We start from the raw sequence: 21333 nt of genomic DNA, 5'->3' as shown, positions 1-21333 counted from the left end.
GTACCTTGAAAATAAGACCTTTTTTTTTTGATGTCTTTGGGGAACTTCTCCTGAATGGTCCTCAGAACTTTGTTTTGGAGTTCTTGTGTCTGCTATTTATAGTTTGTCTGCTTTCTCCCTCATCAGCTGTCATTGCTTTTTGTGACCTTTTTAAATGATAAAATTCTTCTTCCCCTATAGCAAAAATAATGCGTGCCCAATACTGAAAGCTCACACAACACAGAAAAGTTAAAGATTAAAGTTGTCCTGTCTTGATTCTGTCGGTGAGGCTGCCTCTGGCGGCCTTCTACTTCCATTTTTCCACTTCCCCAAAGATTTGCTGTGACCACGCTTGTTATAAATATTAGTAGGAGAATTGTGGGTTACCATCTGTGGGGGCTCAGTGCATGGATTCGATGACATTTCTTGGGTGGCTTTCCTAAGGGTTTATTTCCCTTCCTTGTATAATCTTCACAGCTGAACAGGCCCCAACGGTGACTTTAGTGAACTTCCGTTTTCTCCTGTAACAGGATGAACCATTGTGGGGGGCGTAGGGCTGGCCAGGGTCACTCAGGGAGCCCGCGTCCAAGCTGGGTCCAGTACATTTTCCATTTCACCGTCTCCCTGTGTTTGCGGGTTAAGGGATATGTGGCATTGGAATGAAGGAGATGCTGCTGTATTTGAATAACTAAGACCAGGAAAAGACCTACCTTGGAGGGGGCTCCAATGACAGATTTTTAAACTTCTTTTCTGCGGGAGTAAGTAGCACAATGTGGCCTCCTGTTCGGCACACCAGACCCACTCTCTGTTTGAACATCAGTCTTAGATTAATACCGAGATGGACTCAGAAACACACTTGAAAGCAACTTGCATTATTATCCGTACATAGCTTACATTTTATGACCTGCTTAAAGATGCAGGGAGCATAAATCTTGGGGAGGACTGTCTTATTTACTTGTTCGTCTTTTCTGCAGATGGGATGCTTGCATCAGAGCCGGGCTGGCCTCAGATGTCTGATCCAGGACATTTTAGCTGAACTGTATGAGTCCATTAAACAAATGTAAGGGTTTTTGGGAAAAAGGGCTGTGTCTCAAACCAAATGTTTTACATAGAGAACATCTGGGGAATATTGGTATTTGTGTGTACAGTACATCAGAAAGCAGCTTGGTGGGGCTCAGCTGGGATGTTTCTGGCCTGTGGTTGCTGGATTTGACAGTTTTGTTGTAAGGGAAAAGTTCTTATGAAGTGTTGCCATAAAGGCAAGGCTCGCTCCAGGAAGGGCTGTGCTTGCTTAGCCGCGCACTCAAATTGTTCTGATTAGCTCCCTGGCCGGCTCGTCCACGAAGTCTCAACAGTCTGATATCTGAGCTCGTTTTCCCCAAGGCCGAACTCCCGGAGAAGGGAGGGTCGCAATGCCAGGACTCAGGGTGTTTCTTCTTTGCCCCATGGTTCCGGAGGTTTGATGAAACGTAGGAACAGGTGTGACCCAGCACCAGCCACAAAATCCAAGTACCTGGGCTGACAGTTGCATGTTGCCTTTATGACCCTGTGGGGGCCTGGGGAGTCCTTTTCTCTTAGTGTCAATTTTCCTGTCCTGCAAAATGAGTCGCCTGTCTCATGGGGTAGTGGGGAGAGTACAGTCAAGTAGGGCAGCATTTCTAACATAGTGTGTGGGGGTTGTTTGCACACCCGGGTATTCCATCCATGGGTTTGTGGTCTTACCTACAAGTACAGAGGCGATGTAGACTGGAATGGAATCCGGGATATTATCTGGGTGGGTTGTCTGACTAGCAGCTTGCAGATCTTGGGCCAGCTTGGTGGTAGTGAGTGGATGGATGTTCTCATCCTTACAGAAGTTAAGACGATATTATGTTCATCATGTCTGATTAAATTCAACACCACTAATGTTCTTGGAATGTCTGCTGTGTGCCAGACTCTTTCCTAGATATTGGGGACACGAGGGTGAACAAGGCAGTTAGGGTTCCTGTCCTGTAGGCTCTGTTTGCTGTGTGTGTGGTATTGACCATGAATGATCCTCCCTTTTGTTGGGTTATATGTTGACTGTGATTTAGGTAGCACGGATGAGGACTAGTATATTCATGTGCTCAGGCAGCCATAACAGAATTCCATACATCAAGTGGCTTAAATAACAGAAATTAATTTTCTTATGGTTCTGGAGGCTGGACGTCCAAGACTGGAGTGCTGGCAGGGTTTGGTGTCTGGTGAGGCCTCCCTTCTGTGCCTGCAGACGGCCACCTTCTCACTGTGTCCTCGCAGCTCCTTTGTGGGTGTTTGCATGCTCGCGGGGGGTCTCTTCCTTTTCTTATAAGGACACTCGCCCTGTTGGATCAGGGTTCCACCCTTATGGCCTCATTTACCCTTACTTACTTCCTTAAAGGCACTTCCTTCAAATATAGTCACATTGGGGTTTAGAGCTTCAAGGTCTGAATTTGGGGGGACACAATTCAGTCTATAATAACTGGTAAATATTTTATACACGTGAACATTCTTTGGCAGAGAATAATGGCTAGACTTTTTCCACCAACATAGGTCAAAATGATCCTTACGGAACCCCCAACCAGCCAGAAAAAAAAAGGCAAAACTGCACGGCAATAGGATACAGCTTTATTGTGGTGTGAGAGGAAATTATTGTAAAAATTACATCTGGATGGTTCCTGAGGATGGCATCTTGACTCATACCAGTCAAGTGAGACATGGCCCATTTTATGGAGGAGGTGACTGAGTATAAGGCATGCACTATGTGTGAGCAAAAGGGACAGTGGAGATGTGTCCTTTTTAGGGATGGAAAAATGAGTGGGTAAAGTAAGACTCAATTCTGGTCTTATTTAGGAGTGTGAGTGAGACACGGAAGTAGAAGTGTGTGTGTGTGTGTGGGGGGGGGGGTGATGCATGGAAGGACTTCTCAGGAGGCCCCACCTCTGCGCACATATATCAGTTCACCTGTGATCTCACAAAAAGACACTTTTCTGGGGAGGGTCTTGGGAGTCCTAGAAAAAGCATCTTCTTGGCCAAACTCTAGGGTCATGTGTTTACCTATGGGCATCAGGAGGGACTGGTAGTTTCCTTGTCCATGCTAAACCCTCTGTATTTTCTGGTCCCATCCCCCACCCCACCTGCTCCCAGGCACCTGCCTTGACTTCTCTAGCCCACGACACCGAGGGTGCTTGCCTCCCTAGTAACCTTGTTCTCTTTTCTCACGCCAATGCATTGACATCTCCCAGTAGAAGTTAGGGGTCTTGGTTGCTAATGACAGAAATGACATTGCTAATGACTCTGTGACTCATTTAAGGAGAAAATTAATTTGTAAGGTCTGGTGTATCCCACAGGACCAGGCTGGGGGAAGGAAAAAACCCAATGCCCCAGCCATCTTCAAACCACTCAAAATTCAATTCTGGGGAAAGAGCGTCTTCTTAGCCAAATTCTAGGATCATGGGTCCACCCACTGGTATTGGGAGGGTGCTTTATCTTGACTGACAGTCTCTTTAAAACTGCGTCTAATGGCATCCCCAGAGCAAAGTCAGGGCGTTTCTGCCAGTAGAAGGATGAATGGGTGCAGGACAGGGAGGAGCTCCCATGTCCCCCTCCTTTTCCAGTTGGATTACAAGCAACTTGAAGGGAATGCCTGGGTCATGTTTTGCAGGACCTGGATCAGTGCCTTATCCAGAGCAGATCTCCCAAAATTGCTTGCAGGAGAATTGACTCATGATTGCTTCATTTTGGAGCCACACCTCCCAGACCCTCCTCTCCGATTCTGCCTCTTGCCCAAGTGCATTGGCTGGGCTCACAGAGAAAACCAAGGAAGACCAATGGATGTGCTTTTGAAGATGGAAGCATTTAAATATTAGCTTAAAACAAGACGTGGGGTGGGGATAAGGCGGTGTCTTCAGAGACTGATACAGCTCATATTTATCAGATACCCACTATGTGCCAGGCACTATGGCACTCACTTTGTGGGTGAGATACAGAGCTTAAGAATACAGTTATTAGGTTTAGTGAGACCCAGATGTCCTATGTATTAGTTGAGTGCCCTAGGGTGAGTTACTTCACCTCCCTCAGTCTCAGTTTATATTCATTGAGAAAGCAGAAATAATAACATTTTTGCAAGAATTTAATGAGTGAAAGGTTGAGAAACAGGGTGGTGCCCAGTGCCTGGCCCATAGTCAGGGCTTATAACCAGTAATTATTAGGCTTACTCTCAGCTATTGTGAATTATCTCCCAGTGCTTCTGGGTACTATTATTATCTCCATTTTATTGATTTATTTATTTGCTTGTAAATAATGGAAATCTATTTTTCACAGTTCCGGAGGCTGAAGTCCAAGGTCAGGTGCCTGGGAATTCTGTGTCTGGGGACGGCTCCCTGCGTGGTTTGTGGACGACCATCTTCTCACATTGTCCTCATTTGTCGTAAGGGACCAGGGAGGTCTCTGGGGTCTCTTTTCTAAAGGCACTAATCCGTTCTTGAGGGTTCCACCCTCATGACCTAATCACTCCCCGAAGGCCCCATTTCTAAGTACCATCATGTTATCTCTATTTTAGAGACAAGGTCAGGCTCAGTGATTCCAGGACAAGTAGGGATTCAACACTTGAGAGGCAGATAAATAAAAGAAGACTCAGTGGCAGGTGGCTGTGTTTTGACATTTTTTTAAGGGTCCTTTTCACCCCCCCCCCCCCAGCTATATTGAGATATTATTGACATATAACATATGTAAGTTTAAGGTGTAGAACGTGACGACTTCATACACATATATATTGCAAAATGTTAACCCTTAGTTAACCATTCCATCCCCTCACATAATTATCATTGTGTGTGTGTGTGTGTGTGTGTGTGTGTGTGTGTTTGCGTGTGCGTGCATGTGCACAAGTTCATGCATGGTGATAACACTTAAGATCTCCTCTCTTTAACAACTTTCAAGTACGTAAGGCAGTGTTGTTAACTGTGGTCATTACACTGCACATCAGATCCCCAGAACTTATTCATCTTATAGTTGGAAGTTTGTGCCCTTTGACCAACATCTCCCATTTCCGCACCCCTCGGGCCCTGGCAACCACCAACGTATTCTCTATTTCTATGAGGTTTGCTTTATTGGATTCCACATATAAGTGAGATCGTACAGTATTTGCCTTTCTGTGTATGATTTATTTCACTTAACAAAATGTTCAGGCTCCTTTTTAATATCTTGGAGTCCATTTGAGCCCCAGCTTTTTGCCCGCAAGGCAATGGAAGTAAGGTGAGTAAAACAGAAATGGTCTCTGTGTGAATGGCAACCGAGGTCAGCAAAGCAGACCTATATCTGCATTCTGGGGGCTCATGGTAGGGGACAGATCTGGAGGAGTTGGCCAGCTGAAGAAGCTAGTTGCAGATGATAGGGAGTGGAGGGATCCTGGCAGATAAAATGACAAGCACAGGAGAGCCTGGGCGGCTCAGTGGTTAAGTGGCTGACTTCGGCCCAGGTCATGATCTCACGGTTCGTGCGTGAGTTCAAGCCCTGCATCGGGCTCTGTGCTGACAGCTCAGAGCCTGGAGCCTGCTTCAGATTCTGCGTCTCCCTCTGTCTCTGCCCCTCTCCTGCTCTCACTCTGTGTGTGTATCTCTCTCTCTCTCCAAAATAAATAAACATTAAAAAAACTATATTTAATAAAAAAAAAAAAATGAAAAGCACAGATGTCCAGAAGCATCACACTCTCCACTCGGGCTGTTCTTTGGGTCCCGGTAAGAACCACAGTCCCCTGCCCCAACCTCCCTGGGGGTAGGCACTGAGTGATGGGTGCTGGATGAAGCTCATGGAGGTCACCTGCCTAAGGGGGTGGCAGAAGATGCCCCGCTGGGGACTGAGTGTGCTCCTTGGGGGTCAGGCTGCATTGCCTGGGGCTGGGCATGTATAGCTGGAGGTGCTGCTGTGACAGGCATGCCCGGCAGGTTTGTAGGGAGTTGATTAGCAGGCTGGGAAGCATCGGGGTAGATTGTGCAGTGGGGCTCTGGAGCAGGGCCCAGCCTGCTCACTCTCTGGGCAGTGGACAATGAGAGCTTCCTTTGGACGGAAAAGAAACTCGGGTTTGTGAAAAGATGCTGAATGAGGCCCCCAGAAGGACGGATTGTAGCCCATCCACTGTTCCTTACCTGTCCGGTATGTCTTTGCACACACTCTGATTGCCACGATTCAGCTTTCCGAATAGGAGCTCTGTCAGGATGAAAATAACGTCTGAAGAATCTTTCCTTTCACTTATTTATAAAATCATCTGTGGTTAAAACATGCAATGTAAAGCTACGCCCCCCCCCTTTTTTTTTGCACATTCTATATATTTCACCATCTTAAGAAATTAAAAAAAACACTTTTTTTCTTTGTTCTGCTCACCCAGATCAGCTAAATTCAAGTGACTAATTCTTTTTGCCCCCCTTTGGAAAACTAATTATGTTTCTCAGGTCTTTTATGGCCCTTGTGCATTGTTCGCAAGGTCAGGGCTACAGCAGCAGCCTGAAGTTAATATTTAAAAGCACTGTTTTCAGTGAATTAAGAAATAATGGGATAAAACCCTCCCAAGTATGCCTATTCATGTGTGATATCAAATCAGGCTTCAGAAATTGGAACGAGGTTTGGACTGAATTAGACTAAAGACCGCGTCCCCTGCATGTCTGTGGGCAGAGAGCCCCCTGACATTAGATGGAGGTGAGATACTGTGCCGTGCTGTGAGACAGGTCCTACTTTGCCAGCACGCTTGGGAGTATCTCCCCATGTTGGCTTATTACTAACGCAGCAGGTCTGGGGCTTGGCTGCTCTGGGGCCTGCCTCGTGTGTGCATGGCTAATCTTTGGGTGGCCGTTTTAGTCCTGCTGCCAGCTGTGGCTTGGAATTTGATTAGCACTCCTTGCCCAGAGTATTAATCTCAGACTGAAGTGAGATTCAGGAATCTTCCTGCAGCTCCAGTGCTGTTATTAACTCTGTGAACTTGGGCCTGTGCTTTAACCTCCCTGGGACTCAGTTTCCTCACCTATAAAATGAGGGGGTTGGCATAGAACATTCTGAGGTCCTCGCAGCTCTGACATCTGATGTAACGGTGATCAGTGATCATTACACCTCATGCCTGTGACTGTTTGCCTTCTCAGCCTTCCACCCTGTACACAATCTGTCAACCTGGTGGGGCTGGACCGCTTGTCATCCTCATCTGCAGATGAGGAAACTGAGTCTATGGTAGGCTTGCCTGAGTACCACTGTTCAGGGGCCCCTGGCCAAGTTGCCGTGACTGACAGCAAGGCCAAGGTGCTGATGTGGTTTCTTGGCAATTCTGGCCGTGGTTCTGCTGGGCTTGGAGATTGATAAATACAAGTTACACAACCCTAAGCATATCCAAGCCGGGTTACGAACGGCATCAGAGTTATTGGATGCTACCGGTCGAGGCTGTCCAACCTCTGCCCTCCGGCCAGGCCCTTCCTCTCCCTCCCCAGGACAGTTGGAATCTGGAAGAAAAGCAGCTGCACTGTAGAATTCTGAGTTGGTGTTGCATTTGGCTTTTAGAAACGTGAAAGCCCAAAAATAAACAGCTGCCTGGCCACTCGAGTTCCAGCTAAACAGGCCTGCGTTTTCCGTCTCTCTGTGACTCTGCTGTGGTCTGTGTAGCATCTCTTGTGCTAGCAGAGGCCTTTTTTACACAGGGGGGCTTAGGGTTGTTCATTAGAGCCTGGAGAGACTTCTGGAGGCTTCTGCTAAGAGAAGGCTCCCCACAGCCCCAGCCACATCCTCTGTCACAGAGCGGTCAGAACGCGAGGCTCCGGGGCTCGCTTCCTCTCTCCTCCTTTGGAGACATTTACTTTTTCAGGTGTGGGAGCCCCAGGTTGTGTGCAGAGCATGAAGTAACCCGTTAGCAGCCAGCTTCTGGGGCCTCGCAGCATGGGAGCAAACCTTCCATTTGCCGGGGGTTAAATTAATGCGGGTCTCAGCGTCCCCTCAGGGAAGCAGCTTGTGTTCAGTCCCCCTCTATATAGATGGGCAGTTCATTAATTCTCATTAATCATCCAGTGTTGAATATGACCGCGTAGTGTTTGGGTTATGGCGTAAGAAGTGCCATCATGGCGACATTAACTCTGGTTTAAGTAACATAATGGCAGTGCTCATGCTTCAAAGTGCGGCAGAATCACCTGGGAAGCTTGTAGCAACTGCTGATGCTGGAATTCAGTACATCTGGGGTGGGGCCCGGAAGCTGCATTTTGACACTCAGCACCCACAGCCCCCACTGGGCTGCCGGGGCCTGGTGCAGGTGGTGTTCTCGCTCCCCACTCTTTGAGGGAGGAACTGTGCTCCCAGACAATCAGATTATGTGTTCTGAACTGGCTTGTTGCTTGCTTTTGCCATGGCCGCTGTTGTTAACTTTCCATTGGCCTTTCTCCGCACCCCTGCCCCCCATCCTTTGATTCCTGCCTGGTCAGCCATGGCCGCTATCTGGTGTTTACAAACCCCAGCGCAGTACAAGGAGTGTAAATGTGCCTGTAATTTCTGAGCTGTGAATTCCACTTCCTTTGTGGCATCACCCCATGCAACAATGACACGCTTAGGCCAGTCCTTGAAGAGGGGGTATGGAGAGCAAGGGAAGCCTTGTGCACGTCGATAAAAAACATCCCAGGCCTCTCTGGGGGTCCTGTGAGCAGGCCCTAGCCCTGTCGGATAAAAATCTGATTTGCTGTTCAAATTCTGGAAATAGAACACATTTTTCATGGCAGGAGAAAAACGAGCATCATCGGAGGACACATCATGTCTGATGGGGAGTTTTTGGAAATCAAGGATGGAGAACCGACTTAGAGAGGATTATATTTTCAGAACCTTTTACAAGATTAAAGGGCTGGTGGTGGTACAAGGGGGTTGCCGTTCTTTGAAGAAAAAGCTTTTCCTTACACACGCCATGCTCCCTGGCGTCTGGGCGCATCTCCTCAGCGCGTGTTGATACAGCTCTTGGCTTCCAACCTGCTTCTGTCTGAAAAAACATCCATGTAATGACATGAATCAACAAGCCGGAGAGGAAGAGGCCCATGGGCCCCGTGGAGGACTTGGCTCGGGTCCCTGTAGGGTCGGTTGCATCATGGCAACTTGCTCGAGTGTTGTCTCGAGTTGGCCAGGCTCCTCACAAAGAGCTGGGGGTCATTTAATTAATTAGGGGCTTTGGCTGCAGGATGGCCTCCTGGGTGGCATCACCGTGGTGGTGGCCACGCATAGCCTTTCTGAATGGAAGCCATTTGGTGATCCTGGGGTCTTTGGATCTGTGTGGCCGGTGTGGAACTGTGCCTTGCCATGAACTCTGACCATCAACCAGATAAGAGCAGGAACCCCTACACCGGCCTCCGCCCTGATTTGGCTGCTTACCTCCACTGCAAGTGGCCTCCGGGCCCCTTGGTGAGAAAAGATCCCCGAGCTGCTCTGACTCAGTGCCCTGGAGCTCCCGTGGAACGTGGCCGGGTATGAGATCACACCTTGTGAATGGCCGGGAAGCTGCCAGCTCCTATTGCCGGGATTAGAATGCAAGCTTGTTCCTACTAAGTGATTCTAATGCCGTGTTTATGGTCATGTTTCTTCCCCGCTACTCAGACCCCCAATTCTGCCTCCTGAGACCTCACATATGACCCTATAAAACTTCATGTGCTTGGAGGGTCCCTTCACACTGACCTTTGAGAGCTTCTGTCACTTGCCGTGTTTGCTGTCTACCCCAGCTTCATCCACAGCTTCTAGAATCAGCAGGTGGTGGACTCAGGCTGCCGCGGGTGAGGTCTTAGCACTATCTTTTACAAACTGTGTGAGTTTGGGCAGTATTTGTCTTTTCTGTGCCTCAGTTTCCTCCTGTAACAAATGAGGTTTTAGTTAGGATTAAATGAGATAAGGTCCCCTGACACACAGCTAACACTTAATAAATGCTAGTTACTGCTATTATTAAGAATATTGCCACTGATCTTAAACTGTTGCTATGTCCTGGCCAAAGAGCATTAAGACCTCACTACTCAAAGTGTGGTCCCTGGACGTGCATCGCTATCATCACCTGGGGGTGCACTTGCCAGAAGTGCAGAATCCCAGGCCCCACGCTAGACCTTTGCACTCGGAATCTGCATTTTAACAAGCTGTCCGTGGCCCCTGTCTGAGAAACACTGTTCTAGGACAGTCTCTGCAGGCTGACGTGGCAGTGAATGAGCATCTGTGGGAGGTGGCTGTGGAGGGAAAAGGGCAGTGATTCTCCTGGTCAGAGCCTGGCAAATGTAGAACCTGCCCAGAAATACCTCCACTCCCCAAAGCAGGACAGGAAGACGGCTGGCTGCCCCCCTCTCTGCAGGCGCACAGGCTGGATGTGAATTTTAACCTGCTCTTGCTTACTTATTACAAATCTGGGGAAGGGGAGGAGGTATGTACCGAAAGGGGAGGGGAGAGGCCTATAAGATGATTTGCTGTGGGTTCGTCCCCCCGAAAACATGGTCCAGGACCCTGTGTCTGCCAGGCCTCGTTTATAGTCATCACCATCAGTAAAAGCACCTACTGTGCTCCAGGCACTTTACTTAGGTTATTCCCACTCCTCACAACAGCCCCAAGAGGTGGGCCTTGCTAGCCCCATTTTACCGATGAGGGCACTGAGATCTGTGATGGTCAGGCTCCCGGAACGAGGTCAGCTAGTCAGTAAAAGCCTGGCTTTCGCAGCCACCGTCTGCTTCCCAGAACCCTGCCCAGTGACCAAGCTCTTAACATTCACAGCAGCCGCTGTGGCAAAGGACACCCAGCAGGCTGCAGAACAGGTGGCTGATGGTGATTATTCCAAAAAGGAAAAACTGCCTCCATGGAAGAGGAGACTGGGCCTGTTACATTTAACAAGGGTTGGGGACTGGCTGGGCTCAGTGTGCCTCTTAAACAGGCAGGCACCGCAGGGCAGAATTCACAGGTCCGCAGCCAGCCCCGCTGCTGCCTACGGTTTAAACATTAAACTATAGGGTGGCCTTATTTAAAGGCAGACCGTTTTATAAGGCACACGGTGCTGTCTAGACTTGGGAACATTTATGAAAGTGGTTGTACTGCGCGTGAGTTCCCGTCACTCTGAAGGCGGAGTGACATCTCTCTGGCTCGTGCAGGAACAAATTGGATGTTTTGGGGGGAGGGTGTATGGTTTCAGACATTTGGTAATCTCTTCCTGCTGGGCCCTTTCCCCACCTCTATCTTTCTTTGTCGATGTGGGCGAGGACTGAGGGAAACTGGAGAGAAGGTTTTCTCCAGAATTCTGGCACCCGTGTGTGTTTCTTTGGTAGCCTTCGGTCACGAGGAAAATTGCGTGATCACTTGTGTAATTTTTGCTTGTGGCTCTTGTCCTTCCCCTCCTCTGCTCCCCACCCCCACCCCAACCTTGAGGGCTGGGGCAGAATCTTGCTGGTTTTCCCTTTTGTGTAGTCCCAGCACTGTGCTTGGTGCCTGCTAGGTACCCAAAAGGAGTAAGTGAATGAACAGTCCAAATGCAGAGAGGCTGAAGTGGATGTCTTGAGGCCATCTTCTGGCCTCATTCTAGGCCATTCTATTCCCCTGGTCACCTGCACAGGTGACCATAAGAAGGAGATGGGGGCGGGGGGGGGGGGATAGTCCTGGGGTTGCTTTATCCTTCTGTCTGGTCTCAGGCTCAGATGCCATGGTGATCATGGTAGGTGAGCCCCAGCTGCTCTGGGCTTCCTGACATGTCAGGTGAGGGTACAGTTTAAAGACCTGGAGAGAGATTCTCCTGACTTTTACGTACTTGGGGAACATATGTTCCCTAGGCCTTTACTTGCTGGCCCATGAGGAACCAGGAGGAATTCAAGTGTGCTCCAAGAATGAAAGGAAGGAAAGCAGGAAGGCCCTATATAGGGGGCAGTCTCTTCAGGTTAAACATGCTGCCGTTTATTGAACACTTATCCTGGGCCACGCATGTTCCAGGCACCTGACGTTTCATCCTCACAGGGTACCTGTGAGGCAGGTCCCCTTCTTTCCCTACTTGATGGATGAGGAAACTGGAGCACAGAAAGCTTATGTCACCTCTCCAAGGTCACACAGCTAATGAGTGGTTTTAGCCCGGACTCAAAGCCATGTTCCTGACCATTACACAACACGGCTTTGCCTTGTGCTGGCTCAGGTTATCCTTCGACTTCATGAAGCAGGCACCACCTTAAGTTACAGGAACTACACTTATAGATCTCTTTCTCCTTTTATAAACAACTCTTTAAAATTGTGACAACCATTCTTAGCTTTCTGGGTACCTACAGAAACAGGCCATGAGCTGGATTTGGTCACAGGCTGACTATGCAGCAAACCAAGAAGCATTTCAGATGGTGCAGAATGTCCCCACGAAGATGAAGTAGGGAAAGGTGTGGAGAGAGGGAGGTGGCCAGGAGCTGCCTCATCCCCTAAAGGGGTCAGGGAGGGTTTCCCTAAGGGATCCTGGAGCTGAAGCCTGAATAAGGATGTAAAGATCCGTGACGTGTAGAACACTTGGCGTAACGTCTGCACCGTATAGGAAGTGCTCCACGACCACCTGCTGTTATTACAGTGGTTGTTACTGTGTCCGTGGTTTGCCATTAACTGGCTCTGCGACCTTGGGTGGGTCATCTCACTGCCCTTGGGAGTTGAAACGAGAGTCTCCCCCTGGCCTTGACAATTGCATGGTTCTAAGTGATTTCTAGCCCGCCTTGTTCGATGGACTTCCCACCGACCCTTTGAAAGGGGGGGGCAGAATGAGCCCTCTTTTACATTTTCAATAGAAGATTCATTGTAGGAAGAGGGAAACTTTTGTGGAGGGACAACCACCATGGTTATTAACATTTATGGAGCCCTTTTAGTTTCCTCAGTGCTGAGTGGGGTTTTGTTAGAATGTGAGCACTTTCCTTTTCACACTGGGCTGGAAACATCCCCCTGGCAAACGGCGCTGTGAGACAGTCGGCCTCCTGCCCCACTGTTGGGGGGAACTGACCAGTGGGCTTATTTTCTTACCCCCCAGAATGTCTTTACCCTCCCCTGACCCTGGATGGGGAAAGAATTTCTTCCTATTGTCCTTTGACAGTAGAGCCTCCTTGAGGCCAAGTTCAGCCTGCTGCATAATCAAAGGGGTGGTTTCTCCCCTGGCCCATCTTTAGTCCATGGAGGAATGCAGGAGGTGGTCCAAACAGCCACCCACATCCTCCATGGCCTGTGTGTGCTCACTGTCTGCTTCCTCCCAGAACAAGCTCCCAGGATCGCAGGCCCTGCTCAGACAAAATAAAGCCTTCCAGTCATATCTTTACATTTGACGTCAGCGCAGGGAGGCTTTTCTCGCTGCATACTGAATGGGGCTTTCGGAGGGCCTTGAGACCGGCACCCTGGTGAAAAGGGGCCTTGAAGCTGGAGGCTCATTCATCTCTGGGAAGCCTCCTTTTATCCAGCCTCCGCCTCGGGGTCTGCTCCCAGTCTAGGGGAGGACGGTGCCTCTCCCTGGGTTTACAGCAGGGCGTCCAGCGTTTCCAGTCTGCTTTGTCCATTCCTCGATTGCCCTTGCAGTAGGGTGCCAGAGAAAAACGAAGCATCTTCCCAGTGTGCCTGTCTTGATGGTGGTGTTTGACTAGAGGGGTCCTTCTTTTTATGCTCCGGTTTCACTGTCGCCTCTCTGGTCTGGGCTCTCATCACCTAACCGCAGACATCACCCCTGCCTCCCCCTCCCATCCCTCCTTTCTCCTCCCTCCTCCTTCCCCTTCTGTCTACCTAGCACCTGCCCGCCTGCCCACACTAAGGGTTTTTCAGGCCTGCCACGTGCCAACGAGGAGTTAAGCACGGGAGATAAAGCAGTGAATAAGATCCCCGATAGTTCAGAGCCAAGTAATGACACAAATACTGATTTCATTACAGCTGGGGAGGCTTTTGCAAAGGAGGGATATGTGGGCCTGCTAGTCCATTTACATTTGTTGGGAGGGCAGCAAATGGCAAAAACAGCAATAATAATAGTAGCTGCCCAATTCTCATTGAATTATAGATGGGCTGATTGTAGTTTCCATGTATAGTGCCTGGTGGGGACCCGGTGTTAACCAGAAGATGCAAACGTTCCCAGATGTGAGTAGCTTCCTGCTGAGGCTGACAGGGCTTCCCCCTGTCATAATCGAGGTGTGGTCGTGGGCTGTTGGTAATGAGGATGCTGTCTCTCCAGAGTACTTCATGTCTTTGTGATCCAGAGGGATGAGTTAAATGCCTTTCATCTAGGAGAGGGTGGCCCAGGTGAGAGCTGACGTCATAGGAGGACCACTTTGGAAGGGACTAAGCTGGCTGTTGGTAACAAGCTTCCTTGTTACCCACGGACACCTTCCTCCCTCCTCACCCCCAGAGTACTTTTTGCCTCCCTTAGAGCGAGGGTGAACTAAATTACCAAGCAACTTGTTTAGGAGCAAAGATGAATCCACTGGCCAACATATTTTTCCTCATTAGATTCCCGTTGTCATTTAATGCCTTTTTATTTATGTGTTTCTTTTGAGCGATTGCTCTGCTCGTTGGCCCTGGCAGCCCTCTACAGTTTGGATTTGCAGATCCAAATCTGCAAATTGGGGATCATCTGGGGCCAGGCAGGGAGTCTGGCTGTCCCTCCCTTTGTTTCATCCTGATTTTTCTATAGCAGAGCCTTTTTGTCTCGTCACGTCACGTCACGTCACGTGCGATGGAAGGTGCCCGGGGCCAGAGGAAGGATGAAGGAAGGATTTGGCCTCTGAGCAGTTGCACAACCGCAGCATAGGCTGGAGTCTTAAAACCCTGCATTTGAGCAGAACTGGCCTGGAGAAGCACCGTGCAAGGAAGCTTTTACCAGCCATTGCTGCGGCAGCTGCCCGCTGGGGCTGAGTGATACTGATTTCACCCATCCATGTTTAATCATCTATACCCTGTAAACTGAGCTCTTCGGTTTCCTTTTTTCAAAGCATCAGGATTCCTAGAATAAACGAATTTGGCCACGTGAAGCAACCTCTGCTTTATGGAAAAACAACAACAACAACAAAACAAGGGAAACAAGACCAAAATAAAACCCCCTAACCCAGCGTCCCAAACCCCAGGCTCTTGGACTCTGATGTTTTCTGTTGTCAGGAGAAGGGTGTTTTTGCTATAAATGAAAGACGTGACAGGGGGTATTTTGAAGCTTTGTTTTGGTTATTGTCGGTTCTGCCAACAAGTAACATCTGTATTTATTTTCCAAACTCCCCCAATGGCTGATTTGCATCTGTTTAGTCCTCTGAGTAACATTTCATTTCCTGACTTTATAGGTTGCTATAAAATCCATTCGTAAGGACAAAATTAAGGATGAACAAGACATGGTTCACATCAGACGAGAGATTGAGATCATGTCATCCCTCAACCATCCTCATATCATCAGTATTTATGAAGGTCAGTGATTTTTTTTTTTTTTTTTCACCCGCGTATCAGTTACCATTTCTCATACCATGGGGCCTGCCAAGATTTTTAGGTAATTGCCCTTCTGGGCAAGAGCCAAGTAGTTTTTTTCTTCATGATGCAAAAATAGCTGGGTGTTATCTCCTATTTGGTTACCTCGAACGCAACCAGACACACGGAGCACGGCTCCCTTTGGTCATAAATAGCTCCGGCTGGTGCCTTCTTCCGCCTCCCGGCCAGTTCCTTGGCGGTTGCTAGGCAACCCGCCTTATTAAAAGCCAGTATGCGAGACAGCCATGGTTTCTGAAAAATGGCAGTTTGCTGGGTGACCAGGGTCATGGTGGATCCATTGTAAAGGTCATTGCCTAACGCAAATGCCCCGGTGGTGGAGTAATGAGTTACTCCAAGTTAGGCTCTTTGAGTTGGGAATTAGCTTTGAGCAGGTCCGGGAAGTACCAAGATAGAGGAGGGATCTCTTGGCGGAGCAGATGCTTCACAAATGGAGTCCAAGTCATAAGTGGTGTTTGTGGAAGAGTGGGGCTGGGAAAAAAGTCACAAAAGTGCTTGAACTTCAACTCGTTGGTCCTTCCTGGGAAGAAATGGAGAGTATAAACTTCCTATAGCCTATCTTTTCTTTTTTTTAATATCTTGTAAAAAAATTACTTGGGCAATATGTATTTATTGCAGGAATTATTGAAATACAAAAGTTAAAATTTAAAAATATTTTCAGGGGCACCTGGTTGGCTTGCCAGTTAAGCATCTGACTTTCGCTCAGGTCATGATCTTGCGGTTCGTGGGTTCCAGCCCCGCATCCGGCTCTGGGCTGACAGCTCAGAGCCCGGAGTCTGCTTCGGATTCTGTGTCTCCCTCTCTGTCTGCCCCTCCCCCACTTGCACTCTGTCTCTCTTTCTCAAAAGTAAATAAAAATTAAAAAATAATTAAAAAATAATTCAGTTCTAACCCCCCAGTTCTAATATCACTCTGGCTATATTTATTTATATTTTATCTACTTCTCTATATCTGTACATGATTTTTATCCAAAGTTAGATCTTACTGTTTATACCATTTTTTAACTTAAAATTTTTTCATGTTTTATACCATGCATCTCTTTCTATGTCAATAAATATTCCCTGTAGGGACAGTTTGAAAGACTTTATAGTATTCCATTAAGGATGTATCATAATTTACTGAATCTAATTCCTTTTCTTAAATATTTAAGTTGTTTCAGATTTCTAGTTATTATAAACAGAGCTTTAGTGATCCTCCTTGTAATCATTTTTATATTCATTTCTGTAATTTTTTTTTTTCTTATGAGAAATTTTCTAGGCTTGGACTTCCTGAGTCAAAGTGTTTCTCCAGAATATTTTTAAATATACAGTTGAATCAGAAAAATGGACCTATTTTTAATTTGGTATAATCGTAATATTTTTAATTATGGTCTGAGCATAATAAGTTACACAGTAGTGGGTAAGAGGAAGCCAGATGGTAACCTGAAAGTTTTTCTGGTATCTATTCTAAGTGCTCCTTCTTCTGGTTCTCTGCTGTTTTTTGCCATTTTCCCCCCTGTTGTTTCTATTTTTTCTCCTCATCCAGAAGTAAATGTTGGTAACAGGTTTTATCTTGATTTTTCTGAAGCTCATTTTTGGAGCCCTTGAGGATAGAATGCTTGAGGGAAATCTTCGTTCATTCATTTATTCTTTCCACAAACATCCCTTGCAGTCATTCTCCAAGTGCAGACTCTGAACCAGTAACATTAGTATAAATTAGGATTGTTAGAAATGCAGATTCAAGGGCCTCACTGAGGACCTGATGAATGGGCAACTCTGGGGTGGGGCCCAGAAGTCTGTGTTTTAACGAGGATGGGAACCAGTGGCCTACCGAGTGTCTGGTTAAGCACTGTGTTAAATGTGGTTAAAAATCTCATTTTCAAGGCACAATACAAGGCATGATAGAAAAATACTATGTAGATATACAAGCAACATATCTAGCACTGTGGAGTCCTGGAGCTTAGATGTTTTCATGACATACAGGCTGGGCCATGAAGGAGGTGTGTTTTTGTTTTTGTTTTGTTTTGGTTTTTTTTGAGGAAGAATTGGCAAAAGTAGAATTCTACGTTGATAAAATGAATCTGAATATGCCTGTCAATGAGGGGAATTTCTAGAGTTTAGAAGTGAGTGGAGATACAAAATGCAGGATGAGAGTGAGTTTTATACAATTCTGAGTGTTTTTCCTCCATGTGACCTGATTACCATGAAAACCTGAAGGCAGCTGTAAAGGATGACCAGTACAATATGGACCCGTGTGGGTGCCATGCTCTGTGTGCGGTGCTGTGCTTGGGATTTCTTGGCTCAGGGGAGGAGCCTTCTTTATCAGGAAGTTGGAGAGAGTGCAAGCCCAGTATGAAGTTTGCAGATTATTTGGGAGATGGTCTGTGATAACTGAAGTCTGGCACAGAGAAGCCTGACTTCTTCACTGGCATCGTGCTCACTTTGGCCTTGGGAATCCTGAAGGTGGAATGGAGAACAGGAATCTGTACTCTCAAGGGAAGGACAGAGATGAAACTTAATGGAAAAACATTCTCTTATCAAGGTCAGGTTGGTCTCGGTTCAGCTCCTGCTGGAGGCTTCAAGAAGAAGAGAAGCCCTTGCTTATAATTTTAAAGATGGGTACCACATAATTTAAAGTTCTTTGGGTGACTAGAAATAATTTCCATCAAGGTCTCAGGCGGGAGTTTGGGCCTCAATTCATAAAACCCTATCAATAGGTTTTCGGGAGTCAGGAAAGAGCCTGAGTTCTGACATGAGACTGTTGTGTTTTAATCCCAAATCCTTCACCGTGGCCTCAACATGAGACTTTGAGCAAGTTGAGGGGTTTCTCAGGGCATCAATAACCACACCTATAAGATGGGGGTAACAGTTCTACCTCTAAGGGTTGTTGACAGGAGTAAATTAGATGATACATGTTCTGGTAAGCTCAAAAAAGGTAATTATCGTGAAGACAGTGTACTCATTACAAGTGGTTCCTTTGGCCTGGTCCATTGGCAAGGGCCAGTGGGTGAACTGCAGGGTGCTTATAAATCCCCTGAAATAGTGTATAACTGCACTGTCCAATACAGAAGCCACTAGCCATAGGTGGATATTTAACTTAGAATTACTAAAATAAAATGATTAAAAATTCAACTTGTCAGCCCCACTACTCACATTTCAAGTCCTCGATAGCCACATGAGTCTTGGCTGCCATATTGGACAGCGTAGATTCAGATCTTGTTCATCCTTGCAGGATAGGACCATGCTGGTATGTAATGTTTTAGACGTTGGGCAGTGCCTACATCAGTTTTTTCCGAGGAGAGGGTGGGTAGGTTTTGTTAGATTGTCAGAGGGATTCTTGACCTCAAATAGGTTAAAAAAAAACCTCTACTGCCACCAAACATTTTATGGCCTGCAGAATACCATACAAATGAAATGAATTGTTTTTATCCAGAAAACTCCCAGGGACGTAAATGTGGATTTTTTTTTTTTTTTGGCTTTTAATTTCTTAGAAATCTCTGGTTTCTGTTCTGTTCTCTTTCCCTTCTCCCACGCAAGTTCTGTTTCTCCCACATCCACTAAATAACTGTGGAGGAGGGCAGCTCCCCTCCCTTCCCCGGAGGTTTGGAGCCAGGGATCGCCAAGGCACTCTTCCAGCCCCTACACCTCCACCTGTGACCCCACAGTCTCCAGGGTCTTCTGACTTTATCTGCTTTGCTGCCCAGGACCCTGGGACCCGGCTTTGAGAGCTAAGTTGGATCTCTCGATCTCATCTGTAGAACTCTGTATAATTTGCAAAGCGCCCCCACGTCTCACCTTATTTGCTCCCTGTGGCAAACCTGTGAGGTGGGCGGGCCGGGTGTCCCATTTTCCAGTTGTACAGACTGAGACTCTGGAAGGTTAGGACTTGCTGGGGGTATCAGTTTGGTGTGGCAGCCACAACAGGACGCCACAGACTCGGTGGCTTGCACAACAGAAACGTGTTGTTCCTCTGCTCTGGAGACTAGAAGTCCCAGTTCTGGGTGTCAGAGTCAGAGGGTAGCTTTCCTCCAAGCCTTTCTCCTTGGCTTATAGATGGCCATCTTCTCCCTGTGTCTTCATGTGGTCTCCCCTCTGTATGCATCTGTGTCCAAATTTCCCTTTCTTATAAGGACACCAGTCACGCTGGACTAAGGCCCATTCTGATGTTCTCATTTAATCTTAATGATCTTTTTAGAGGCCCTGTCTCCAAGTAGGGTCACATTCTGAGGTCCTGGGCATTGGAATTTCAACCTATGAATTTGGGGGACCCAATTGAGTTCATAACACAGGGTATCATGGCTAGCTGGTGGCCCTGGCACACAGGCCTAGCGACCCCATTTGTCTTTTCCTCCGCCGGGCCTCAACCCTGTATTTCTGATCTTGTGTCTTAATTTGCAGGCTCCGCAGCCTACCTCTGTGCCCTAGGCATCCTCCTTAGGTTGGCCTTTTCAATCCTTTGCATCCCTGGGGTGTGGTAGGGGCAGCGTGGTGGCAACAATGGTGGGGGGACCTGAGTGTGTGGTTTCTCAGCCAATCACAGTGTGAAGGGGAACCTTTTCCCTGGAAGCTGATTGGTTGCCTGACAGGCCAATCAAGAGCCTTAGCTGAGTACGGAAATGTAGAAATTTGCCGAATGAAAAATCAGTGCTTCGAATCTAACCGGCTGTTTGGGCATTAGCCAAGTGAATAGGACTATTGAAGATCCTTACAATTTCTTCTTTAGCCAGGACTGTTATGATTTAAAGCGTGCGCACACACACACACACACACACACACACACCCCAGTAGCAGCAGCAGCCGTCCCAGCAGTAGCAATGTGGCAGAGCAATGATGTATCTAACCCCGTATGTTTAGGAACTTTGGGCTTTCACAAGGGGAAGGCACTATCTTGGACTGTACTATCCATGATATTGACATACTAGTTCCAGAGAAAAAGCAATTCGTTCATTAACAAAATAAAAATACAAATTGGATGCTTATCACATGCCAGGGCCTGTTCTAGACACTAAGAATATTGGGGTGAACAGGACAAGCTCTGGTCTCATGGGGCTGACATTCAGTGAGTGAACAGATACGTGGCTACTGAGCTGAAGCCTCAGTGGGACAGGTAGTGAGCCCGCCGAAGTTGCGGGCATGCCAGGCAAGGGGAACAGCATGTGCAAACGAACCAATGCTCAGAGGAGGGAAGGACCTCGTGTTGACAGAAGTGACAGAGGGTCTATGAGGCTGAGGGAGCCAGTGAGCAGGAGGGGGTGGAGGAGGCTGAGGAGGGCCAGATTTTGACCACATTGACTAAAGGAGGGCTGTGGCTTTCATTCCAGGAATAGGGCAAAGCCACCGGTTTTGAGGAAGAGAATAGTTTTTATTTGCACTTTAAAATAATACTAATGATAGCTATGAGTTATTGAGTTTTACCCTGTGCTAGGATGTGTGCTTGCATCATCTCAGTTAATTCCTTATGTCCACGAAATGCATACTGTTAACAGCTCTAGTTTATGGTAAGGAAGTTTTGTCTTAGCGGCCAAATAACTTCCCAAGGTCACACCAGCTAACCAGTGGTGGACCCGAGAGCTGAACCTAGTCCCTGGCACTCTGAGGCCGGTGCTCCTGATCCAAGCCAGATCATCTAGTGGTCTACAGATGCCCCTAATTGGGGACAAGCGTTATTCTGGAACCCATGATTGAGAGAATTCCCTGGCGTTCATAGGGGTTGCTGCCCTAAATATGTGAGAGCATTAAATCCCAGCTCTGTGGGTATTTTAGAAAATATTTCTGCAGACATCTCAGGAAGAAGTGTGGGGCCCAGATCTGGTAAACTCGAAGATCAAGTGTTTCCTTTCAAATGTTTTTTTCTCAAACCAGACCCTGGGGTTACTTTCCTATTGACCTGTGGGTGAAGGTGATTAACCCTCAA

The 21333-nt window shown here is 47.5% G+C and overlaps 1 protein-coding gene across 7 annotated transcripts in view; it reads left to right on the top strand.

Moving 5' to 3' along the window:
• Positions 1-21333, top strand: part of NUAK1 (NUAK family kinase 1) — a 72310-nt gene that overhangs the window by 17099 nt on the left and 33878 nt on the right. For 3 of the 7 annotated variants that reach the window (XR_006220194.1, XM_042993078.1, XM_042993081.1), the window contains one exon: positions 15246-15366. Coding sequence is in view for 6 of the 7 variants with exons in the window: in XM_042993078.1 (XP_042849012.1) it covers positions 15246-15366 (121 nt within the window). In the remaining variant the exon portion in view is untranslated. The other 4 variants (XM_042993079.1, XM_042993080.1, XM_042993082.1 and 1 more) reach the window with 4 other exon arrangements.

The sequence above is a fragment of the Panthera tigris genome, chromosome B4, assembly GCF_018350195.1.
Source record: "Panthera tigris isolate Pti1 chromosome B4, P.tigris_Pti1_mat1.1, whole genome shotgun sequence".
Classification (NCBI taxonomy): domain Eukaryota; kingdom Metazoa; phylum Chordata; class Mammalia; order Carnivora; family Felidae; genus Panthera; species Panthera tigris.
This window is presented reverse-complemented; position numbering and strand designations above follow the sequence as displayed.